At 37.7% G+C, this 20,524-nt stretch overlaps 1 protein-coding gene across 20 annotated transcripts in view; it reads right to left on the bottom strand.

Moving 5' to 3' along the window:
* Positions 1–20,524, bottom strand: part of LOC106884379 (protein DOP1A) — a 141,172-nt gene that overhangs the window by 79,191 nt on the left and 41,457 nt on the right. For all 20 annotated transcript variants that reach the window (XR_016242158.1, XR_016242160.1, XR_016242161.1 and 17 more), the window contains exons 3-5: positions 17,764–17,939; positions 3,966–4,318; positions 1,615–1,804 (exon numbers count right to left, since the gene is read on the bottom strand). Coding sequence is in view for 16 of the 20 variants with exons in the window: in XM_089353341.1 (XP_089209467.1) it covers positions 1,615–1,804; positions 3,966–4,318; positions 17,764–17,910 (690 nt within the window). In the remaining 4 variants the exon portion in view is untranslated. The remainder of the gene's footprint in view (positions 1–1,614; positions 1,805–3,965; positions 4,319–17,763; positions 17,940–20,524) is intronic.

Here is a 20,524-nt window from a genome sequence, read left to right as displayed (position 1 = left end):
TGGTACTTTAGGTGTTTTTGCTCAATAAACACTCACAATGCCCGGTCTGGGTATCGAAACCGCGATCCTATGACTGCGAGTCTGCTGCCCTAACCACTGGGCCTCCACAGAATATAAGAGGAAGATGGATGAATAGGTAGGATTGAACACAGAGGGTTCACAATTTGCTGGTTTAGAGGAACAGTAGCTATTATAGTAACAGTAGAAGAAACAGAGGGAAGACACAGCATTGAAGAGGGTTTGTTGTTGTACAGTATTAGTGAATGAATGTTTACAAAAGAATGTTTCTCTTCAGGCAGCTGGCCTTTTTGGGGAGATGGGGAAACCTAGACTGTTGTGTTTGTTTGTGTGTGCAATAAGTATTCCCTCACAGATAAGCAATACTCTTGCAGTGCCATGTATGTGATCAGCAGCTATGTAGAGCAAAAGTAGTTTCTAGTCCTGAAGAGAAGGCCTAGTCTTTGATATACAGTTTTTGCAATGTTCTCCATACGTAGTTGCCATAAGTCATCATCAGAGACTTGAGAGGGTATAGCTGTTGTAAATGTAGTGACCATGTCTTGGTGCTAGTGAAGGAAACTACATATTTATATCTCTACTGGAGGATGTTTTCATGATTTTTGTTAATGTGAGTAGAGTATGTTCGGTGTGTAAAGGTTGAGAGAAGATAAGGGGTGTGCTAATGAAGGGTAGTAAATGTATGTGAGTGTGTTTAGTTGAAAATAACAGCAAAACCACTCCATTTTGCATGTTTCTGCTTCCTTAATACAATTCCAGAAAAAGCTGATCTACCAGAGACTTGGTCTATGTCATACCCAACTGATCTTTCACTTCTAAAAGTTTCATGGTCAGTAAAAGTACTTAACACCTGCAAGGTCTATCTGGTGTGGGAATCTCTTAGCTAAGTTGCACAGCTCTGGATTCCATTCAAAGTGTTCCTCAGAAGTGTGTGCTGATGGGGGTCTTTCTGACTATTAACTCTAGTTTATTCCAAGGTTTGGTCATTTCTCAAGCTTTACATCCTGTACATTAGCACTCAACATGCTATCACTTCTAACAATGTACACATGATACCAACATTTTTTTTATACAGGCATCAATTACACACAAGCTAGATGCCTTGTGACAAACTTACACTGCCTCCATAGAAACTTCAAAAACATCTTTAAAACATTATTGTCATCAAGTAATTTTATGTAAATAATGAAAAACGAACAGATTTGCAACATTTACCAGTGTATATTATTCCAGGTGATACACTTTTGTAACTGATACTAAAAAGTGAAAAAAAACACTTTTTGGAAAATTCTAACAGAAAACAATTTTTTTTTTAAATATGAGGATATTTAAAAGAAAAATACATTCACATCAAAAAATTTCCAGTCCTTTTTTTTCCCCCACATACTCAAGTTTGTAATAAAATGTCTTTTCTAAATGTGTAATTCTCATTATATCTGTGTGACACACTGTTGTTTTATTTTTAAGTTGTGGAGAAACATTTCTTTAAAAATGTTCTTTAACACTGAACACTCTCTCTTATATATGTGAGGCTAAGGGAAAAAAATGTAATGTTAACTATCCTTCTATGCAATAAACATCATCAAAATGAATTACCATGAGGTCGATATTAAGGCCCATCATATACAGCTGATCTTCCATGCTCTGCTTTTTATTGTAGTGTGCCAATAAGAAAGTGATTGCCTGAAGTCTAGCAGCAGGGAAAGTGTAGATACACTGCCACATACAACTGTAGAAGTAACTCTCATCAGTCACCTGACTGAAATCCACCAGCAATTTATCACACCTGTAATTAGAAATATAAAACTATAAAGACAGTAAAAGTCAGTATGTTCAAATTTACTTTCATCATCATCATTTAATGTCCACTTTCCATGCTGGCATTGGCAGGACAGTTTGACTGAAAACTGGTACCCCGGATGGGGGGGGGGGCTGCACCAGGTTCAAATCTGAGTTAGCAAGGTTTCTACAGCTGGATGCCCTTCCTAACATCAACCTCTCCAAGAGTGCAGTGGGTGCTTTTTACATGCCACCAGCATGGGTGCCAGTCAGACGGCACTTGGTACAGCAGGTCTTCACAAGCACAGCAAATCGCTCAGCAATTGAAGGTTACTTTTAACGAGTGGGCTAGTTACGCGATGCTGGCATTGACCACGACTATGATCTCACTTGGCTTGATGGGCCTTCTCAAGCATAGCATATCTCCAAAGGTCTCAGATGTTTATTATTGCATCTATGAGGGCCAACATTTGAAGATCATGCTTCACCACCTCATCCCATGTCTTCCTGGGTTTACCTCTTCCACAAGTCTCCTCCACCATTAGAATGCAACACTTCTTCACACAGCTGTCCTCATCCATAAGCATCACATGACCATAGCAGCACAGTCATCTCTCTTGCATGCCACATTTGATGTTTCTTATGTCCAACTTTTCTCTCAGGATGCTTACACTCTGTCGTGCATGCCCACTGACTTTACACATTCAGCAGAGCATACTAGCTTCATTTCTTACCAGCCTACACACATCCTCAGCAATCACAGCCCATGTTTCACAGTTGTGTAGCATCGCTGTTCACACACAGGCATCATACTTCTGTCTTTCACTCTGAGCGCCAGATATTTTAAGCATCTCAGCAGTGATTACTGATGGGCTGGGAGCTTTCCATGTCTTCATATCCTTAATTGTTTTATCTCAGTGGTTAGAGTGTCGAACTTACGACTGTGAGGTTGTGAGTTCGAATCCAGGACTGGGCTGTGTGTTGTGTTCTTGAGCAAGACACTTTATTTCATGTTGCTCCAGTTCACTCAGCTGTAGAAATGAATTGTGACGTCACTGGTGCCAAGCTGTTTCAGTCTTTGCCTTTCCCTTGGATAACATTGGTGGCATGGAGAGAGGAGGCTGGTATGCATGGACGACTGCTGGTCTTTAACAAACAACCTTGCCAAGACTTGTGGTTCAGAGGGTAACTTTCTAGGTGCAATCCCATGGTCATTCGTAACCAAAGGGGGTCTCCGACTGTCAATTCAGATAGCTAGTCCCTTAGTTTGCGGAAACCAAATCTGTTGCCACCATGCAACACCATAGAAGCTCCCCAGATGTCCAACATGCCCATTCAAGTCACCAGCCACAAAGAGAAGGTCTCTGTCATTTGTCAGGTCACATTATTTTTATATGTATCAGGTATGAAATACAAAATATAGAAATAATATGATTTTGAAGAAAAATGCATTGAAAGAAAACAGCTTAAATAATAAAATGTTGATATCTATAGAGAGAGTCCAGCTAATAGATTGCAGAGGTTTAAAAAATACCAAGAAACTAAAATAAGTTGGAGAAGAAAGCTAGAGGAGGTTTCTCAACCAGGGTCCCTCAGGATGATATGGTTCCGTAAGAGGTCACTAGGAGTCCTACAAGAATTAGCAAAATAAACGCTAATTATATGCATATTTTTTTTTGTATTTAATTCTTTATTTGTAATTTTATTATACATTCCTGGCATATTATTAAAGGTAGGGAAATTATGGTATCTGTAGGTAGTAAGGAGATACCCTGGAAAAATGAATTCTTAAGAGGAAATTGAAGGGGAATTTGGTTAAAACAAGGTCTTCATTAAGACAAAATTTCTTAAACCTTCTTTGCAGTATCTAATAGATTTAGCAGAGTGAAACCTTTCAAAAGCAGTTTCATGAAATTTACCTTTATGAAAGAGAAATCAAGATGTGTAGTTTTCATGTAGGGATTCCCTGAAACAGGCAATTTATTTCAAGGTTTCCTCACAAAGTAAAGAGACTGGGAAATGCTGGGTTAGAGCTTAATACATTTAAAACATTAGAAACCATTAGACTAAAAATGTAAGATTCTTAATCTAATGATTTAAATCATAGAGACAATGAATAATGAACAAATAAGATATTTGACAGATAATAAAAGTCCTATATTTATTACCTGTAGGATAGTTCTGAACCCTCTTCCATGCCAGGTAACAATCCAAGTAGAAGTCCATTTAGACCTGGTTTTATATGTTTTCCTAAAGGTACAAAATGGCACTCATAGAGATCTAAAAGAACTGGCTTCACGTTCATGGCAGCATAGCTCATGAGGGGGAAAAGACCTGCAGTGTAGATAAAGAGATCTTGGGACAAACGCTCAAGACCAATACTTTTGAAGATGATATCATAGGTTTCAAGAGCCTTCAGATGGACACCACTTGGTAAAGCTGGATGAAGACACTGGGCTAATCGTTTACCGATTATCACTCTTTTGGGGATGACAGGGTATTTCATGTGTGACAGCAGTACCTGTGAAAATTAGAATATGAACTAATAAGTGAAAGTGAAGAACAGTATCAGGTTGGAATAAATGCTTTATGGTGTTTAGTTACATTCATTCATGTCACAAGTTCAAAACATACAGCAGTTGACTTTCACCTCATTCCTCTGGAGTTATTACTACATGCAACTGTAATATATTTGGGACTGGTTCAAATAACTACACACTTTCTAAAAATTAGCAGCCTTGTATCAAAGTTAGAACTCTTTATTAACTAGCAATAACAAAGCACCATAATTTTTTTTCTTTTTTTGTTCAATGAAACTTTACAGTAGCAATTATTTATTAAATCCAATCTTGGGTAACAAAATATGTACTCTGTATGCTTATGTAAATATGACTTGCACATACTGTCTTTCATAAGCAGTAACAATCAAAATCATCACTGCACGTGATGGACAATATTATTTTTATATTGTTCAGTAAAACTGTTGATTAAGTAGTAAAAAGACCAAATAAAATGTAGCTATGTATGCTAAATGAAGGACGGTAGAGAGGATATAAATTCCCTAACAGGCTACTATTTATACAGAACAGATATGTGTGCAGGGGTAAAATGTGTGTGAGTATGTGTGTGCACTGCATGCATATATTTAGGTGTTGTAGTTATGTTACGAGGCGCAATGGCCCAGTAGTTAGGGCAGCGGACTCGCGGTCATAGGATCGCGGTTTCGATCCCCAGACCGGGCGTTGTGAGTGTTTATTGAGTGAAAACACCTAAAAGCTCCACGAGGCTCCGGCAGGGGATGGTGGCGAACCCTGCTGTACTCTTTCACCACAACTTTCTCTCACTCTTACTTCCTGCTTCTGTTGTGCCTGTAATTCAAAGGGTCAGCCTTGTCACACTGTGTCACGCTGAATATCCTCGAGAATTACGTTAAGGGTACACGTGTCTGTGGAGTGCTCAGCCACATGCACGTTAATTTCACGAGCAGGCTGTTCCGTTGATCGAATCAACTGGAACCCTCAAAGTCGTAAGTGACGGAGTGCCAACAACAAGTTATGTTACACTATGTTCTTAAGCAGATCTACAATCATAGCTTTTCTAGCAATTACCATTTCATATTTGCTTAGACTGTATATCAAAGATTACAAAATCTGGTGTATTTGCACCTTAACATTTTAAAATTTCCATTTTTAAGAGGCAAGGAAGTAATAAGGAGTGATAGCTACTATTTCTAGCAAGTCAGGCAACAATATGGAGGCTTCTGCTTTCATTTCTGTGGAAATGTCTGATCTTCTTGGTCTTTGTGGATCATAGGCTAATTTAATGTGCTAATAATTTTAATGAATTAAGTACTATAACATTGATGTGATACTTACTGTGTACCTACTTTGGCACCTCCCCTGTATGTAAGGATACATATATATCCGAAACTCAGAGTTTTATTATAGCTACCGAATAACTGTCACATATTATTTACAAATATATATATATATATATAAACAAAAAAAATAAAGATATCAGACAAAGTGGACAGGAGTAGTAATTGCTCTGATATGGACATGCAAACGAATGGAGAAGGAGCTCTGGGTGAAAAAGTACTATGGTCTTAAGAAGTTTGTTTTGTAACCACATGGTTCTATGTGTTTAATCTCACTGCACAACATGCTGAGCAAGTGTCTTCAGCCACAGTCTCAAGTTAGTGAATGCCTTGTAAATGGCAGATAACAGTCAAAAACTCTTCAGAAACCTATCATATATATATCAACATAATTTTAACATTCACTTTTCCATTCTTGTATGATGAGTCAAATGAAATACAATGAGGCAGATTTTCTACAGCCAAATGAGATGCTCTTCCTCTTGTCAATAAAGGTAATATTTATTCTAGCCCTTTGAATATGAACAGCACAATGGTCAGACATATTTTCAAGGAAGATTGTAGATGACCAACACTATCTGTACAATAGAGATGTTTGTTTAATCCTTTAGCATTCAGATTACTCGTCAAATGTAATGCTTATTTACTCACATTGTTTTGAATTAATCATAAATTATCTCGTAGCTTCGAGATTTCAACGATTTGATTGTTTACTTTTAGAATGACATTGTAGGGTTAAGCGTGTGAGGACAGATCTGGGTGATTTGAATATAAAATAGGTAGAATATTTGAGTTGGATGTGGCCATTTTGAATGCTAAAGGATTAATACATCCAAGACCTAAGGCCAAACAAGATGACAGATAAAGTTTACCATTCAAGATCAAATATAGTCCAATGGGTTGCTGCATGGTTTCTGTCTGGTAAAAGACACTTGCCCAAAGTACTGCATAATGGGATCAAACCGAGAACCATATCATTGTGAAGTAAACGTCTTTCCACATGACCATGTCTGGTGAGGAATTTCTATCTTCTATACTATGTATTATGCAGAGCTACATTCAGTTTAAAGTAATTTTCTTTTATTTTCAAATTAGCAGTTGTATCACTACTGCACATAATGATGTCTCTTTCATACAAAGAAAACAAGAAATAAATCATATGACACTTATATTTTGGAACAATATAATGAATGACAGCATTTACTAAGTATAGACATTTTTTTCTGTAGAATTAATGAAGTGTCTCTAGACAATAATCTAATTAAAGTTCAGAGTGCTGATGTTCTATGAAAAGTTAACCACCACTCTGAATACATAAAAGAATTTGGAAGCAACTTAGATTTTATTATTGCAAGCTGGCAGAATTGTTAGTACATCAGACGAAATGCTCAACAGCATTCCTTGCAGTTCTTCACAGTCTGAGTTAAAATTCTGCAAAGGCCAACTTTGCCACTCATCACTTTTGGGGTCAATAAAATAATTACCAGTTGAGCACTGGGGTTGTTAACTAGACCCCTCCCACAAAATTTCAGGACTTGTGCCTAAAGCAGAAAGTATTATTATTAATAGTACTAATTTTATTATCCTATTTACCACACTGGTAGGATCCATGAGTCAAAATGTTACCAATGACATTGCATTTTGTACTTCAAAAAAGTTACATTGAACTATTTCTCTGAACCTCTTAACTAAAGAGATAAAAAGTACACAAGTACAAGGAAACAGGTGTTGATTGCTTAATCTGCTGCAAAGAACAGTCAAATTACCCTTAAATCACATGCTTCCATCTTAAAAGAGAAAGGGTTATACTGGTCTAGGTATACTGTAGCTGAAATACAAACAATAGGATCATGACTGACATCCATTTGATTATAGATCTACTTGATCAAAACTGACCTGATGCTAAGCAACAAACATCAATGTCAGTATGCATTGACAAAAATCAATTCAATAAATTTCACAACGGTTTGGGTGAGGCTCTTTGATTAATGGAGAAGTAATGAGAAGTGCATAGGAAAACTGGAAATAGGGGTAATACAAAAAAATGTGTAAGAACAGCAGAGAGAATAATGGGAGGTTACATGAAAAAGCAACAAAAAAAAAGGAAGAAAAGGGGAGAAGTAAAAGGAAATACATACACACATATTGATGTAGGTATACATAGATGCATACATACATACACATAAATGTAACATGGTACATCATCAACTTGGTGACATCTACTTTTCCATGCATGCATGGATCAGATAGAGTTTACTGAGGCAGATTTCCTATGGTTGGATGCCCTTACCTGTTTTCGAGTAAGGTAATACTCCCCATTGTCAGACATGTTTTTTTGCAGAATATTGGAAATGAATGACTCAGCTTGCATGACTGTGACACTCATTTACAACACTCATGCAATGTCAAGACAAAGGCACACCCATATACACACTCACACACATGCATCTCTCTCTATCTATAATTTGTTCTAATAAAGGAATTATATGACTATTTTAAGTTGTTTCTTCATCATCACCATCGTTTAACGTCCGTTTTCCATGCTGGCATGGGTTGGATGGTTTGCCTGGGGGCTGGCAAGCCAGTAGGCTGCACCTATCTCCAATCTGATCTGGCAATGTTTCTACAACTGGATGCCCTTCTTAACGCCAACCATTCCAAGAGTGTAGTGGGTGCTTTTTTATGTGCCACCAATCCCAACACAGAAACCAGTCAGGCGGCACTGGTATTGACCACACTCAGATGGTGCTTTTTACATGCACTGGCACAGGAGCCAATCGGGGGGGGGGGGGGAACACTGATATGTGTGTGTGCACGTGTGTGTAGATGCTCAAAATATCTGGCAGTGTTGGCTACAGCCTAGTCACCCGTATTACGAACCAGGTGATACACGAAGGAGTCATACCCAATGACTGGTGTAGCAGCATCATAGTCAACTGCTACAAAGGTAAAGGTGACGCTTTAGATACAAATAATTACAGAGGCATCAAGCTGTTAGATCAGGTTATGAAAGTTACAGAGAGGGTCATAGCCCAACTAATTAGGGAGCTAATCAATTTAGATGAGATGCAGTTTGGGTTCGTGCCAGGTAAAAGCACTACTGATGCCTAATTTCTAGTGAGACAGTTGCAGGAGAAATACCTAGCTAAGGATAAACCTCTGTACCTGGCTTTCATTGACATGGAGAAAGCCTTTGACAGGGTCCCCCGATCCCTTATCTGGTGGTCAATGAGGAAACTTGGGATAGAAGAATGGTTAGTGAGAGCTGTGCGAGCCATGTACAGAGATGCTGCCAGTAAGGTGAGGGTTGGAAATGAGTACAGCAATGAATTCCGGGTAGAGGTAGGGGTCCACCAAGGTTCCGTCCTCAGCCCCCTCTTATTTATCATAGTCCTCCAGGCAATCACAGAGGAGTTCAAGACAGGTTGCCCCTGGGAGCTCCTCTATGCTGATGACCTTGCCCTAATTGCGGAGTCACTATCAGAACTAGAGGAGAAGTTTCAGGTGTGGAAGCAAGGTCTAGAATTGAAGGGCCTTAGAGTCAACCTAGCTAAAACCAAAATCCTAATAAGTAGGAAGGTAGATAAAACACAAACCCCTTCAGGTAGATGGCCCTGCTCAGTATGTAGAAAAGGAGTAGGTAGTAACTCTATAAGATGTACCCGGTGCAAGCTATGAACACATAAGAGGTGCAGCAACATCAAAGGCAGGTTAACTAGCAAGTTAGCTTTTGTTTGTGGCAGATGTTCAGGTGCAATAAAGACTGTAAACAAACAGGAAACAACTTCTATCTCATTCCAGGGTGAAAAACTAGAGGTAGTCGATAGCTTCCGCTATCTGGGCGACCAAGTTAGTAGTGGGGGTGGGTGCGCTGAAAGTGTAGCTGCTAGAATAAGAATAGCCTGGGCAAAGTTTAGAGAGCTCTTACCCCTGCTGGCGACAAAGGGACTCTCACTCAGAGTAAAAGGCAGACTGTATGACGCATGCGTATGAACAGCCATGCTACATGGCAGTGAAACATGGCCTGTAACTGCTGAGGACATACGTAAGCTTGCAAGGAATGAAGCCAGTATGCTCCGTTGGATGTGTAATGTCAATGTGAATACCCGTCAGAGTGTAAGTATCTTGAGAGAAAAGCTGAACATTAGAAGCATCAGTTGTGGTGTACAAGAGAGATGATTGCGCTGGTATGGACATGTGGTGAGAATGGATGAGGATAGCTGCGTGAAAAAGTGCCACACCCTAACAGTTGAGGGAACCCGTGGAAGAGGTAGGCCCAGGAAGACCTGGGCTGAGGTGGTGAGGCAAGACCTTCGTACATTGGGCCTCACCGAGGCGATGACTACTGACCGAGACCTTTGGAAATGTGCTGTGCGTGAGAAGACCCGGCAAGCCAAGTAAGATCGTTGCCAGTGCCCTGGACTGGTTCTTGTGCGGGTGGCACATGAGATGCACCATTTTGAGCGTGGCCGTTGCCAGTACCGCCTGACTGGCTCCCGTAGGATTTTCGAGCGAGATCGTTGCCAGTGCCCCTGGACTGGCTTGTGCGGGTGGCACATAAAAGACACCATTTCGAGCGTGGCCGTTTTCGTGCGGGTGACACGTAAAAGCACCCACTACACTCTCTGAGTGGTTGGCGTTAGGAAGGGCACCCAGCTGTAGAAACTCTGCCAAATTAGACTGAAGCCTGGTGTTGCCATCCGGTTTCACCAGTCCTCAGTCAAATCGTCCAACCCATGCTAGCATGGAAAGCGGACGTTAAACGATGATGATGATGATGATGATATATATATATATATATATATATATATATATATATATATATATATATATACATATACACACACACACATACACAGGGTGCGATAGGTAAATTCTCACCATTTTATATTTTAAATTTTGCACATGTGCATTGTTTATTTTTTTTTTGTCGACCACACAGTATAGTAGGGTCAGTTGGGCACCGTTTTTGAGAAAAACAGCACCATGATGCAATTCACTCAGCTAGAAATTTAGAAACGACATTCTGTACTTCTTGGCATTCACGCTGGAAGCTCCAGTATGAACATTTCAGAGTATTTGGGTGTCAATCTGAGGACAGTGCAGAGAATTTGGAAAGAGTTGGATGAGCCTAATGGTAATTACAAAGATACAGCAGCTTGGAAAACTCACACTGATCATTCTGATAAGAAAAGAACTCCTGAATTTGTTGGTGAGATCCAGGCCATGATTGACTATGATCCCTTTAAGTCAATCAGGTCCATTGCTAGGGGCATGGGAGTGTCTGAGTTTCTTATCAGGCAGGTAGTGCATGAAGACATTTGGTATTCCACACACAAGATAAGAAAGGGCCAATTTTTATCCCAAGCCATCAAGAACAAGAAGAAAGACTGCGCTACAAAGCTTTTGGACAAACTCGAGCATCCCCTCCAACCAAACATGCTAGAAGACCCTATGTCTGCAACAGGAGTCTGTACCATGCCACACAAGCAGGAAAACCCAGTCATGACTGTCAGATAATTTCTGTGACCATATCACCCCTAACACCCCAGACTGCAACTCCCTTGATTATTATGTGTGGGGCACAGTTGAGCGAGAGACCAACAAAACTCCTTGTAATACCAAGGATGAACTGAAGGCAAGGATTATGGTAGCATTCACCAACTTAAACAAAGAGGCCATCCAGAAGAGTTGCAGGAGATTCCAAGATCATCTGGCGGCCGTGGTTGAAGCCAATGGCAACTTTATTGAGTAAATTTACTCTTTAGTAGTTCAAGATATTTTTATGTAATTTTGGTCAATATATCTGTTAAAATGAGATGTCAGTGTTATTTTCATTTTTGCATAATTTAGACAATTTATTCACCACATCCTATATATATATATATGTGTGTGTGTGTGTGTGTGTGTGTGTGTGTGTGTGTGTGTGTCTTCTTTCAGTTCCATCTACCAAGTCCACTCACAAGGCTTTGGCCAGCCTAGGGTTATAACCAAGGTGCCACATAGTGGGACTGAACCCGAAACCATAAAGTTAGGATGCATACTTCTTAACCATACACTCATGCCAGCAATACCTACACACAAATGCAAAAGAGCAAGGGAGAAAGATGACAGAGGGGAGAAATTAGATGTCAATAAAAAAAACCCTTTGGATAAGAAAAAAGAGGGGAGGGGGACACTGCACAAAATGAAATGACTGAGGTCATGAAAATGTGTCAGATGTGTAATTGGCTAACAGGTAAATTTAGCATTAGAAGGGCAGTAATGTTAAAAGATCTTGGAAAAATTTAACCTTTTTCTGAGAACAAAGGAGGACATTTGGTTTATGAACAAAATGTCACAAATGGCTACATAAGATAAAGCAAGTATTGTAGGTTAAGGATAGACACCTAAATATTAGTTTAGGTTACAACTACAAGAGATTAATTTGATGCTGCAGTGACCTCTAAAAGTTGCATTGTCACATATCAAATTAAATGGTTAGGTTTTTTTTATAGAATATATGTTTAAAAAACAACTAACTCATTCTGAAATATAATCTGATTTGTATATGTGTATATGATAAATGGTAGCTGTATTTAGGTGAACAGAAGGCAGTTTTCAAATTTCTATTGACCAAACCAATACACAGTACTTACCAGTGTATTACCCTGCTTGTCTTATGTTCCAGTATGGAAAGATTTTGTATGTGCGTGTGCATGTGAGACAGCTTTCAAAACATGACTTGGATATTATAAAATAACATTCACATAATGTAAAATAATATGAAATAGGATTTGTAAATTTGATAAGGCATTCAGATAATAAATATTTTTATACAATAGCTTCACTGGATCTCAAAATTAGGTTAAGGTATGTATCTATTTTTCTGAAGCTAACTTTCTTTCCACTAGTCTGTCCATTAGAGTCTATGTTACACTATCTTCATATACTAATAGAAAAAAAAAATGAATGAAAATCAAAAATCCTATATTCATCATTTGAAAACTGATTGTAACTAAACAATGTTTTCTTTTGCACGGGATGGGAATAGGAAGTGTACTTAACATTTTAAACAAAGAAAGATAGTAACCACAGCCCTTTTCAAAGTCATTGAGATTACAAGAAGGAAAGGAGTATCTTCGGATCAGAAACTTAAATGGAACATTTGCAACAGAATGAACTCTCTTAAAGGCACCCAAGAGCTAGTTGGTGGTGTTATACTAGGTGACAGATTAAATCTACCCATCCAATCAAAAATATAGATGGTCCCCTCAATGAGTTCCAACAGTCTTTGATTACCGTATATCACTCATAAAGCATTAATCTTGCTGGGGTGCCCAAGGTACATGCAGTAGGATGGAACCAAAATCTATGTAGTTGCAAAGCAAACAACCACACTGCCATGCCTGTGAACAATTGACATATAAATGTTATCAATGGGGCCCAAGCAAATCAAAAGAACAAACCTTTGATGATATGATAGGAAAAATTCAACTTAACAAAAAAGAAAATGAACTTCTCAAAGTTAGTTATAATTTTTAACTGATGCTCTGATAACTCTTAAGCTCTGCCATAACAATTTTTTCTCTTAGAAAAGTCAACACGAATGATATTAACCTAGTAAGTGTAACAGTTGTTTTGGGTTATGCTATTCTAGTTAACATACAAAACGAAACAAAATTATTTCCTATTGATCAAGTCTATGTACAAAATTTACCACTGTATTTTCTTAATGAATCAAATTAATCAAATTAAAAAAAGTCATTTGTTTTAATTCAGCTGTACTTCATGTATTATATAGTCGTATTTGAAGTTGAATGACACAAGGTGACAAAAACACTAATGAGGTTGGGTGTTAATAAACAAGCGAGGAACAGAGAGAAAGGGATAGACAAATTGAGAGAATGATGGTGAATAAAGGAAAGAAAGAGGGAAATGAAGAGAAAGGAAGGGAGGCAGACAGAGGGGGAGAGATAGAGAGGGTTCAAGAGAGATATAGAAAAAGAAAAAGAGAGACTAAAATTTCAGTTAACTTTCTGACATAACCACATAAAGCAATGTATTCTCTGTTATCATTCATTTCAATCGTCATTAAACTGCAACCATGCTGGGGCACCATCTTGCAGGGTTTAGTTGAACAAATCGACCCCAGTACATATTTTTCAAATATGGCATTTATTCTATTGCTCTCTTTTGCTAAACTGCTAGGTTACAAGGCACATAAACAACCAACACTGGTTGTCAAACAGTGGTTGGGGGACAAACACACACACACACATTTGCATATAAAAATAAATAAATGACAAGGGAACAAGAAATTATGCAATGAACTTGCACATATATATATTCACAATTTAGGTTAGTTGAAATATGTTTGTCACATATTTCAACTGCTAAAGGCAAATACCCTGCAGTTACCGTGGAGAAAAAATTCTCTCTTATGGTAAAAAGGTGTGAAAACACCCCGTTCGTTTAGTGTTGCCCTCTCTCAGGAATCTGAGACATCGATGTTTCAAGTTTGTTGACTCTTGTCAATAAGATGTACCTGAAAGGGGCAACCCTGAACAAACTGACAAAGCTTATAGCTTTATATATAATTCAGCCAACACATTGACGGATTTGCGCTAGTAGATTGCCCTATCGAGAATAATATTTATTGGAGTAAGTGTGCTAAGCAGTGTTTATGTATAATCACAATTTAAGTTATTGAAATATGTTGCCTTTAGCAGGTGAAATATGTGACAAACATATTTCAACTAACCTAAATTGTGATTATACGTAAACACTGCTTAGTACACTTACTCTGATATTTTTCTCCATCGGGTGATCTACTAGCGCAAGTCAGTCAATGTATTGGTTGAATTATATATATATATATATATATATATATAAATTAAAACAGTAGGATAAAAGAAATTGGATATTAATTAATATCAATTTAATACCAGGAAATAAGCAAATTAAAAGAATCAAGGAGATTCAGAGAAAATATCTGAGATCTCAAAGGATTATTGTATATGTATATGAGAACAATTCGGTCTTAGTAGACACATTGCATGTGATCTTCTTCTAGCACATTAACAGTCCACCTAGTGGTCTCCTTTACATATACATACACATATATATATATATATATATATATATATATATATATATATATATAATATATATATATGGGTGCAAGGAGGAGGATATTGGGACAACTTGTACAGTGAAGGTGTAGCTGTTTGGGAAGAAGTTTGCTTACAAGCAACATCATTCATTTCCAATCATCTGCATTAACATCTAGTCAAATATTACCTTGCTTGGAAAAAGATGAGGGTCAGTGACACGAAGGGCATACAGCTGTAAAAAATCTGCTTCAATAAACTCCAAACAACCCATACAAGCATGGAAAAGTGGACATTAAAACAATGACGATAACCATGATTGACACTGATACTTACTGGTCATGTTTAGTAAAATGAGTATCAGTAATATACTTGGGTTGGTGAAAGCTATTACACAAGAGTTTCTACATGGTCACAGGCCTGCAAGAAATACCCACCTGGTTTCCTCAAAATCACATTCTATCATCATAAAAAAAAGGGAAGCACACTATATAATGTAGCCCTTGATATACTGTATAAAAATAACTTCATATCATGCTGGAATGCCTTTTATCATAAGCTTGCTTGATTAGGACATACCTGGGGCTAAACACAAATGGCTTCGTGTTTAACCCTTTAGTGTTCAGATTACTCTGTCAAATGCGATGCTCATTTATTCATATTGTTTTGAATTGATCCTGCATTATTTCATAGCTCCATGATGTTGATGATGTAGCTGCTTATTTTTAGAATGACATTGCCGGGAAGGTGCGAGAGACCAGATCTGGCCAATTTAAACATAAAACAGAGTTTTGGGGGTTGGATATGGCCAGTTTAAATGCTAAAGGGTTAAAACATCATTATTAATATTTCCTGAAATTCATCTTAACTAGTTTTATCTACATTTTTATCAACTTTAATTTCATTTGATATATTAAAACTGCTTCAGAAAACAAGATGACAAAGGAATAAACAATTATCATATGAACTTCATTAGCTTACAACTATTTCTACTATAATATGCTGTGGACTCATTATTGAGTGCTTGAGTAACAACTTATAGCTTTATCAGAGCCTTGAATATGAAGTGCAATCATCTCATTTTCTTATTACCACTCTGTAAGTGACTAATGCTTCATTCTGTAGCATACGTATATTGAGTTCTACACCAGGGTTATTAGTCTCGCAATACCTAAGTGAAATATTAAAAATGGTTGTATATAACATGATTAGTCAGCAAAGTAACCCCGTTAGTGCTTGTATTATGAAAAAATGCACCCAGTAGACACTGTATAAATAATTGGCAAATTAGCAGAGAAAGTGTAGGCACGACAAGAAACTGTACCTAGTACACACTATGAATTGATTTAGTGGTAAGAAAAGCATTCAGCTGTAGAAGATTAATTGAATAACACATACAAGCACCAGCTAATGGGCGCAATAAGAAACAACTCGGATCACAACGCATTCAACTTGTTTCACTAAGGAAAGCAGATATAAATAATGGTGATGACAGGTGGTTGATGATGGTGATGATTAGTATTTACTCTTTTACTTGTTTCAGTCATTTGACTGCGGCCATGCTGGGGCACCGCCTTTAGTCGAGCAAATCGACCCCAGGACTTATTCTTTGTAAGCCTAGTACTTATTCTATCGGTCTCTTAATGCCGAACCGCTAAGTTACGGGGACGTAAACACACCAGCATCGGTTGTCAAGCGAAGTTGGGGGGGACAAACACAGACACACAAACATATACACACACACACACACATTATATATATATATATATATATATATATATATATTTCGAGCGTGGCCGTTTTCGTGCGGGTGACACGTAAAAGCACCCACTACACTCTCTGAGTGGTTGGCGTTAAGAAGGGCATCCAGCTGTAGAAACTCTGCCAAATTAGATTGGAGCCTGGTGTTGCCATCCGGTTTCACCAGTCCTCAGTCAAATCGTCCAACCCATGCTAGCATGGAAAGCGGACGTTAAACGCTGATGATGATGATGATATATGACGGACTGCTTTCAGTTTGAATTTCTATCAAATCCACTCACAAGGCTTTGGTCGGCCCGAGGCTATAGTAGAAGACACTTGCCTAAGGTGCCATGCAGTGGGACTGAACCCGGAACCATATGGTTGGTAGGCAAGCTACTTACCACACAGCCACTCATGCGCCTATCTACACAATCTATTTTCTTTTTTTCAAAATATAGAACTTTATAATGATTATGCGAAAAAAATAAAACTAAGAGACACAAATATGAAAGATGGATAATTATGTTTTATTTTTTACTCTTTCAGTCATTTGACTGTGGTCATGCTGGGGCACTGCCTTGACATTTTTAGTCAAACGAATAGACCCCAGTACTTTTGTTTTAAGCCTGGTACTTGTTCTATTGATCTCTTTTGCTGAACCACTAGATTACGGGGATGTAAACACACCAACAATGGCTGTCAAACAGTGGTGGGAGACAAACAAAGATACACACACACACACACACACACATATTTATATATATATATATATATACATACACAAGAGACTGTTGAAAAGTTCCTGGCTTTAAGGGTATTGCGAAAGGCCTGGTTGGAGGCCCAACATTCTGAGTTTTTTTTTTTTTACAAGGCTTGGAAAAACTGAAGGATTGCTGCAATAAGTTTGTGAATCTGAGAGGGGAATATGTTGAATAAAATCATAATTAACTGATCCTCCTGTATTTTCTTTTACCCAGAGCCAGGAACTTTTCAGTTCCTTTATATATATAAATATATATATATTGCGGGCTTCTTTTTATATATATAAGTATATATATGGTGGGCTTCTTTCAGTTTCCATCTACCACAAGGCTTTAGTTGGCCCAAGGTTATAGTAGAAGACACTTGTCCAAGGTGCTATGCAGTGGAACTGAGCCTGGAATCATGTGGTTGGGAAGCAAGCTTCTTACCACACAGCCATGCCTGCACCTACAATTGTGCATTTATAAAAGAAAAAAAATACAACTCTCTTACCTTATTGAGTTTTCCCAGGGCTGATATTAAATCAGCCCATTCACTGGTTGTTTCAAAGTATTTCAGAGCCTTTTCTACTTGCGATATGTACGAGCGATACTTAGAGTCTCCAAGGAGCTCACACTCCTCCACAGTAAGCATACTCATTTTGACTTTTTTTGGTTTCTTTCAATATTCTACAAACATAAATTAATTCACTTGGTAAGTATTAATATTCCTGATCTGAGGTTTCTGAAATTTAATATTAAATATTAGTTTTCATCTAATAAAATGTGTTTTATTGAAAGCAAATTTTATAGATATAATGTAGGATACCTTCTGGGGTCAACATGTAAAAGGACATTATAGTAACCCCTTCTCTCTAGAGACTTGTGCACCTTATACAAGTTTCAACAACCTCTCTAGACTACTATATCATGGGTATGGTGAAGTCCAAAGTCTAGAGGAACAAAGCAAAATAGGTCATATATTTACAAAGGCTGTGATAGTAGATCATGGCTAAGATTGTCTTGGTCATTTCACCATTCATATCTTACTATAAAGATCCTGAGTACAACATTTAACTGCACCTAGTTTCCTCACTGCAAGTAGTCCTGTAGAATGACACTAGATTCTAGAAAGGCGGCGAGCTGGCAGAAACGTTAGCACGCTGGACGAAATACTTAGCGGTATTTCGTCTGCCGTTACGTTCAGAGTTCAAATTCTGCCGAGGTCAACTTTGCCTTTCATCCTTTCGGGGTCGATAAATTAAGTACCAGTTACGCACTGGGGTTGATGTAACCGACTTAATCCCTTTGTCTGTCCTTGTTTGTCCCCTCTATGTTTAGCCCCTTGTGGGCAATAAAGAAATAAGAATGACACTAGATTGACTAGGGCTATCCCTACAGATTCATCCTTGTATTGTTCAAGGCAAGTTTGTCTACATTAAGACAGCACATGTTGGAGCAGCAATTGCCAGATGTCCTATTTCTGCTACTGAATGATTTGAGGAGCTTAAGTTAATTTAGAGGCCTCTACTTAATATATAGAATATCCCTTGACATTACCCTTCACTTACCTACCTATTACCCCTTCTCTAATACTGCCTTAACTAGTCTCTCCTTTAACACCACCTCTCAACAATAAACCTGTGAAACTCCAACAAGAACTGTTTGGGATCCAAACAAACTGGCCAACATGTAGACATAGCAAGAGGACTGACTCACCTCCATCAAAATAACCACTTTATCTCATCTTCACCACACTCCTCCTTGACGGTTCTTTCACCCCCCCCCCCCTTCATTACTGTCCCCTCCACTACTATCTCTCACAACAATAAATCTGTGCCATCCATCATAAGGGTTCACTTTTATCTTGCAAGTTACAAAGTGACTCCAACAGTGCTGGTGCCACAAAAAGTATGCTGTACACTCTGTAAGTGGTTGGTAATCAATTTGAGCAGCAACAACACAGGATTTCAAAGAGCTCTTTAGTCTTACTGATGGCAAAGAAACTTCAGTATGTGTGCCATGAAAAACTGTAACTGGTACTCTGAAAAGTGGTTGCTGCTAAGAAGAGCAACCAGCTGTAGAATCTATGCCAAACATGAGACATTGGTATGTGGTCTTCCAGCCCTTTCAGTCCTGTCAAACTGTCCAAGCCATGTCAGCAAGTAAAACATACTAAAATAATGATGTTTTTTACTAGAAAGACTAAAAAAATCTTTCACCATAAACATAATTTCATTTTAAAATCTTAACTACAGCGAATTACTCCAGGCCTTGAAATATTGTTTAAATTGCACCTTTCATCTCTATATGGAAAGTTCTTGAGAGCAAACTGTCAAATTCTGGTATATATATCATTAGATAAATTAAAGAACAGGAAGATATTGTCAAGTCTCATCAACTTATAATCAAGTAACAACATTATATTACAATAGCCTTACTTTCAGCAGACACAGTATAATTTTTTCCCTAAAAAAATCAGTAACATAATGATGGTACCAGTTGAAGATTTAAATATCACCTTCATAAGTCTCCCCCACCTCCATTTTCATCAGGCTATATAATCTGTACAGAGCAGACCTCCTCTCTACTACTTACAGATACATCAACCTCAAATATACACCCATAAACACTGAAAACATTAAAATACAATGTAAACACTAAATGAAACAAAATGTTGTAGACCAGTTGTTAGTCTATCATGTTGCGAACCACACAATGGTTTGAACCAATTAAAAAGCTTGTTATTCATATTAATTAAATTGGAAATAGCATTTTACTTGCAAACAATAGTGCATTTGTTCCATCGAACATCATTTTAATTAGTTCATCAACATAAGTTTATTTTGTTTTATGTTTGGCAAGTTAATTATAAAAAAACCTAAATTATATTATACACAACATAATTACTAACATCAAATTTGTAAACATCAGGCTGAGAGATACTCCCCAATTTGTGATTCTATTGAGAATATCTAGTGAGTTATAAATCTTAGATCACTGGTTTAGATCTCCGGTGTAATGATTAAACACAACTCCTAATAATCATAAGTTTCTTTAACATCAATCAAATATACAGTCTGCTAACTCTGTTTCATTAATTCAATAAACACACTGAACAAATAACTCATCATTGTTACATAATAATCCTTGTTGGACTCAATCAGATTTACAAAGCAGGCATTAAAAAAAAACACTTCTCTAAATTTCATAATTTATATAAAGAGACTTGTGAATCATGCCTTAATGAATTTAGACGCAAGTCTAAAATTCAG

Source organism: Octopus bimaculoides, chromosome 1, assembly GCF_046866305.1.
Source record: "Octopus bimaculoides isolate indiv1 chromosome 1, ASM4686630v1, whole genome shotgun sequence".
NCBI classification, from domain to species: Eukaryota; Metazoa; Mollusca; class Cephalopoda; order Octopoda; family Octopodidae; genus Octopus; species Octopus bimaculoides.
This window is presented reverse-complemented; position numbering and strand designations above follow the sequence as displayed.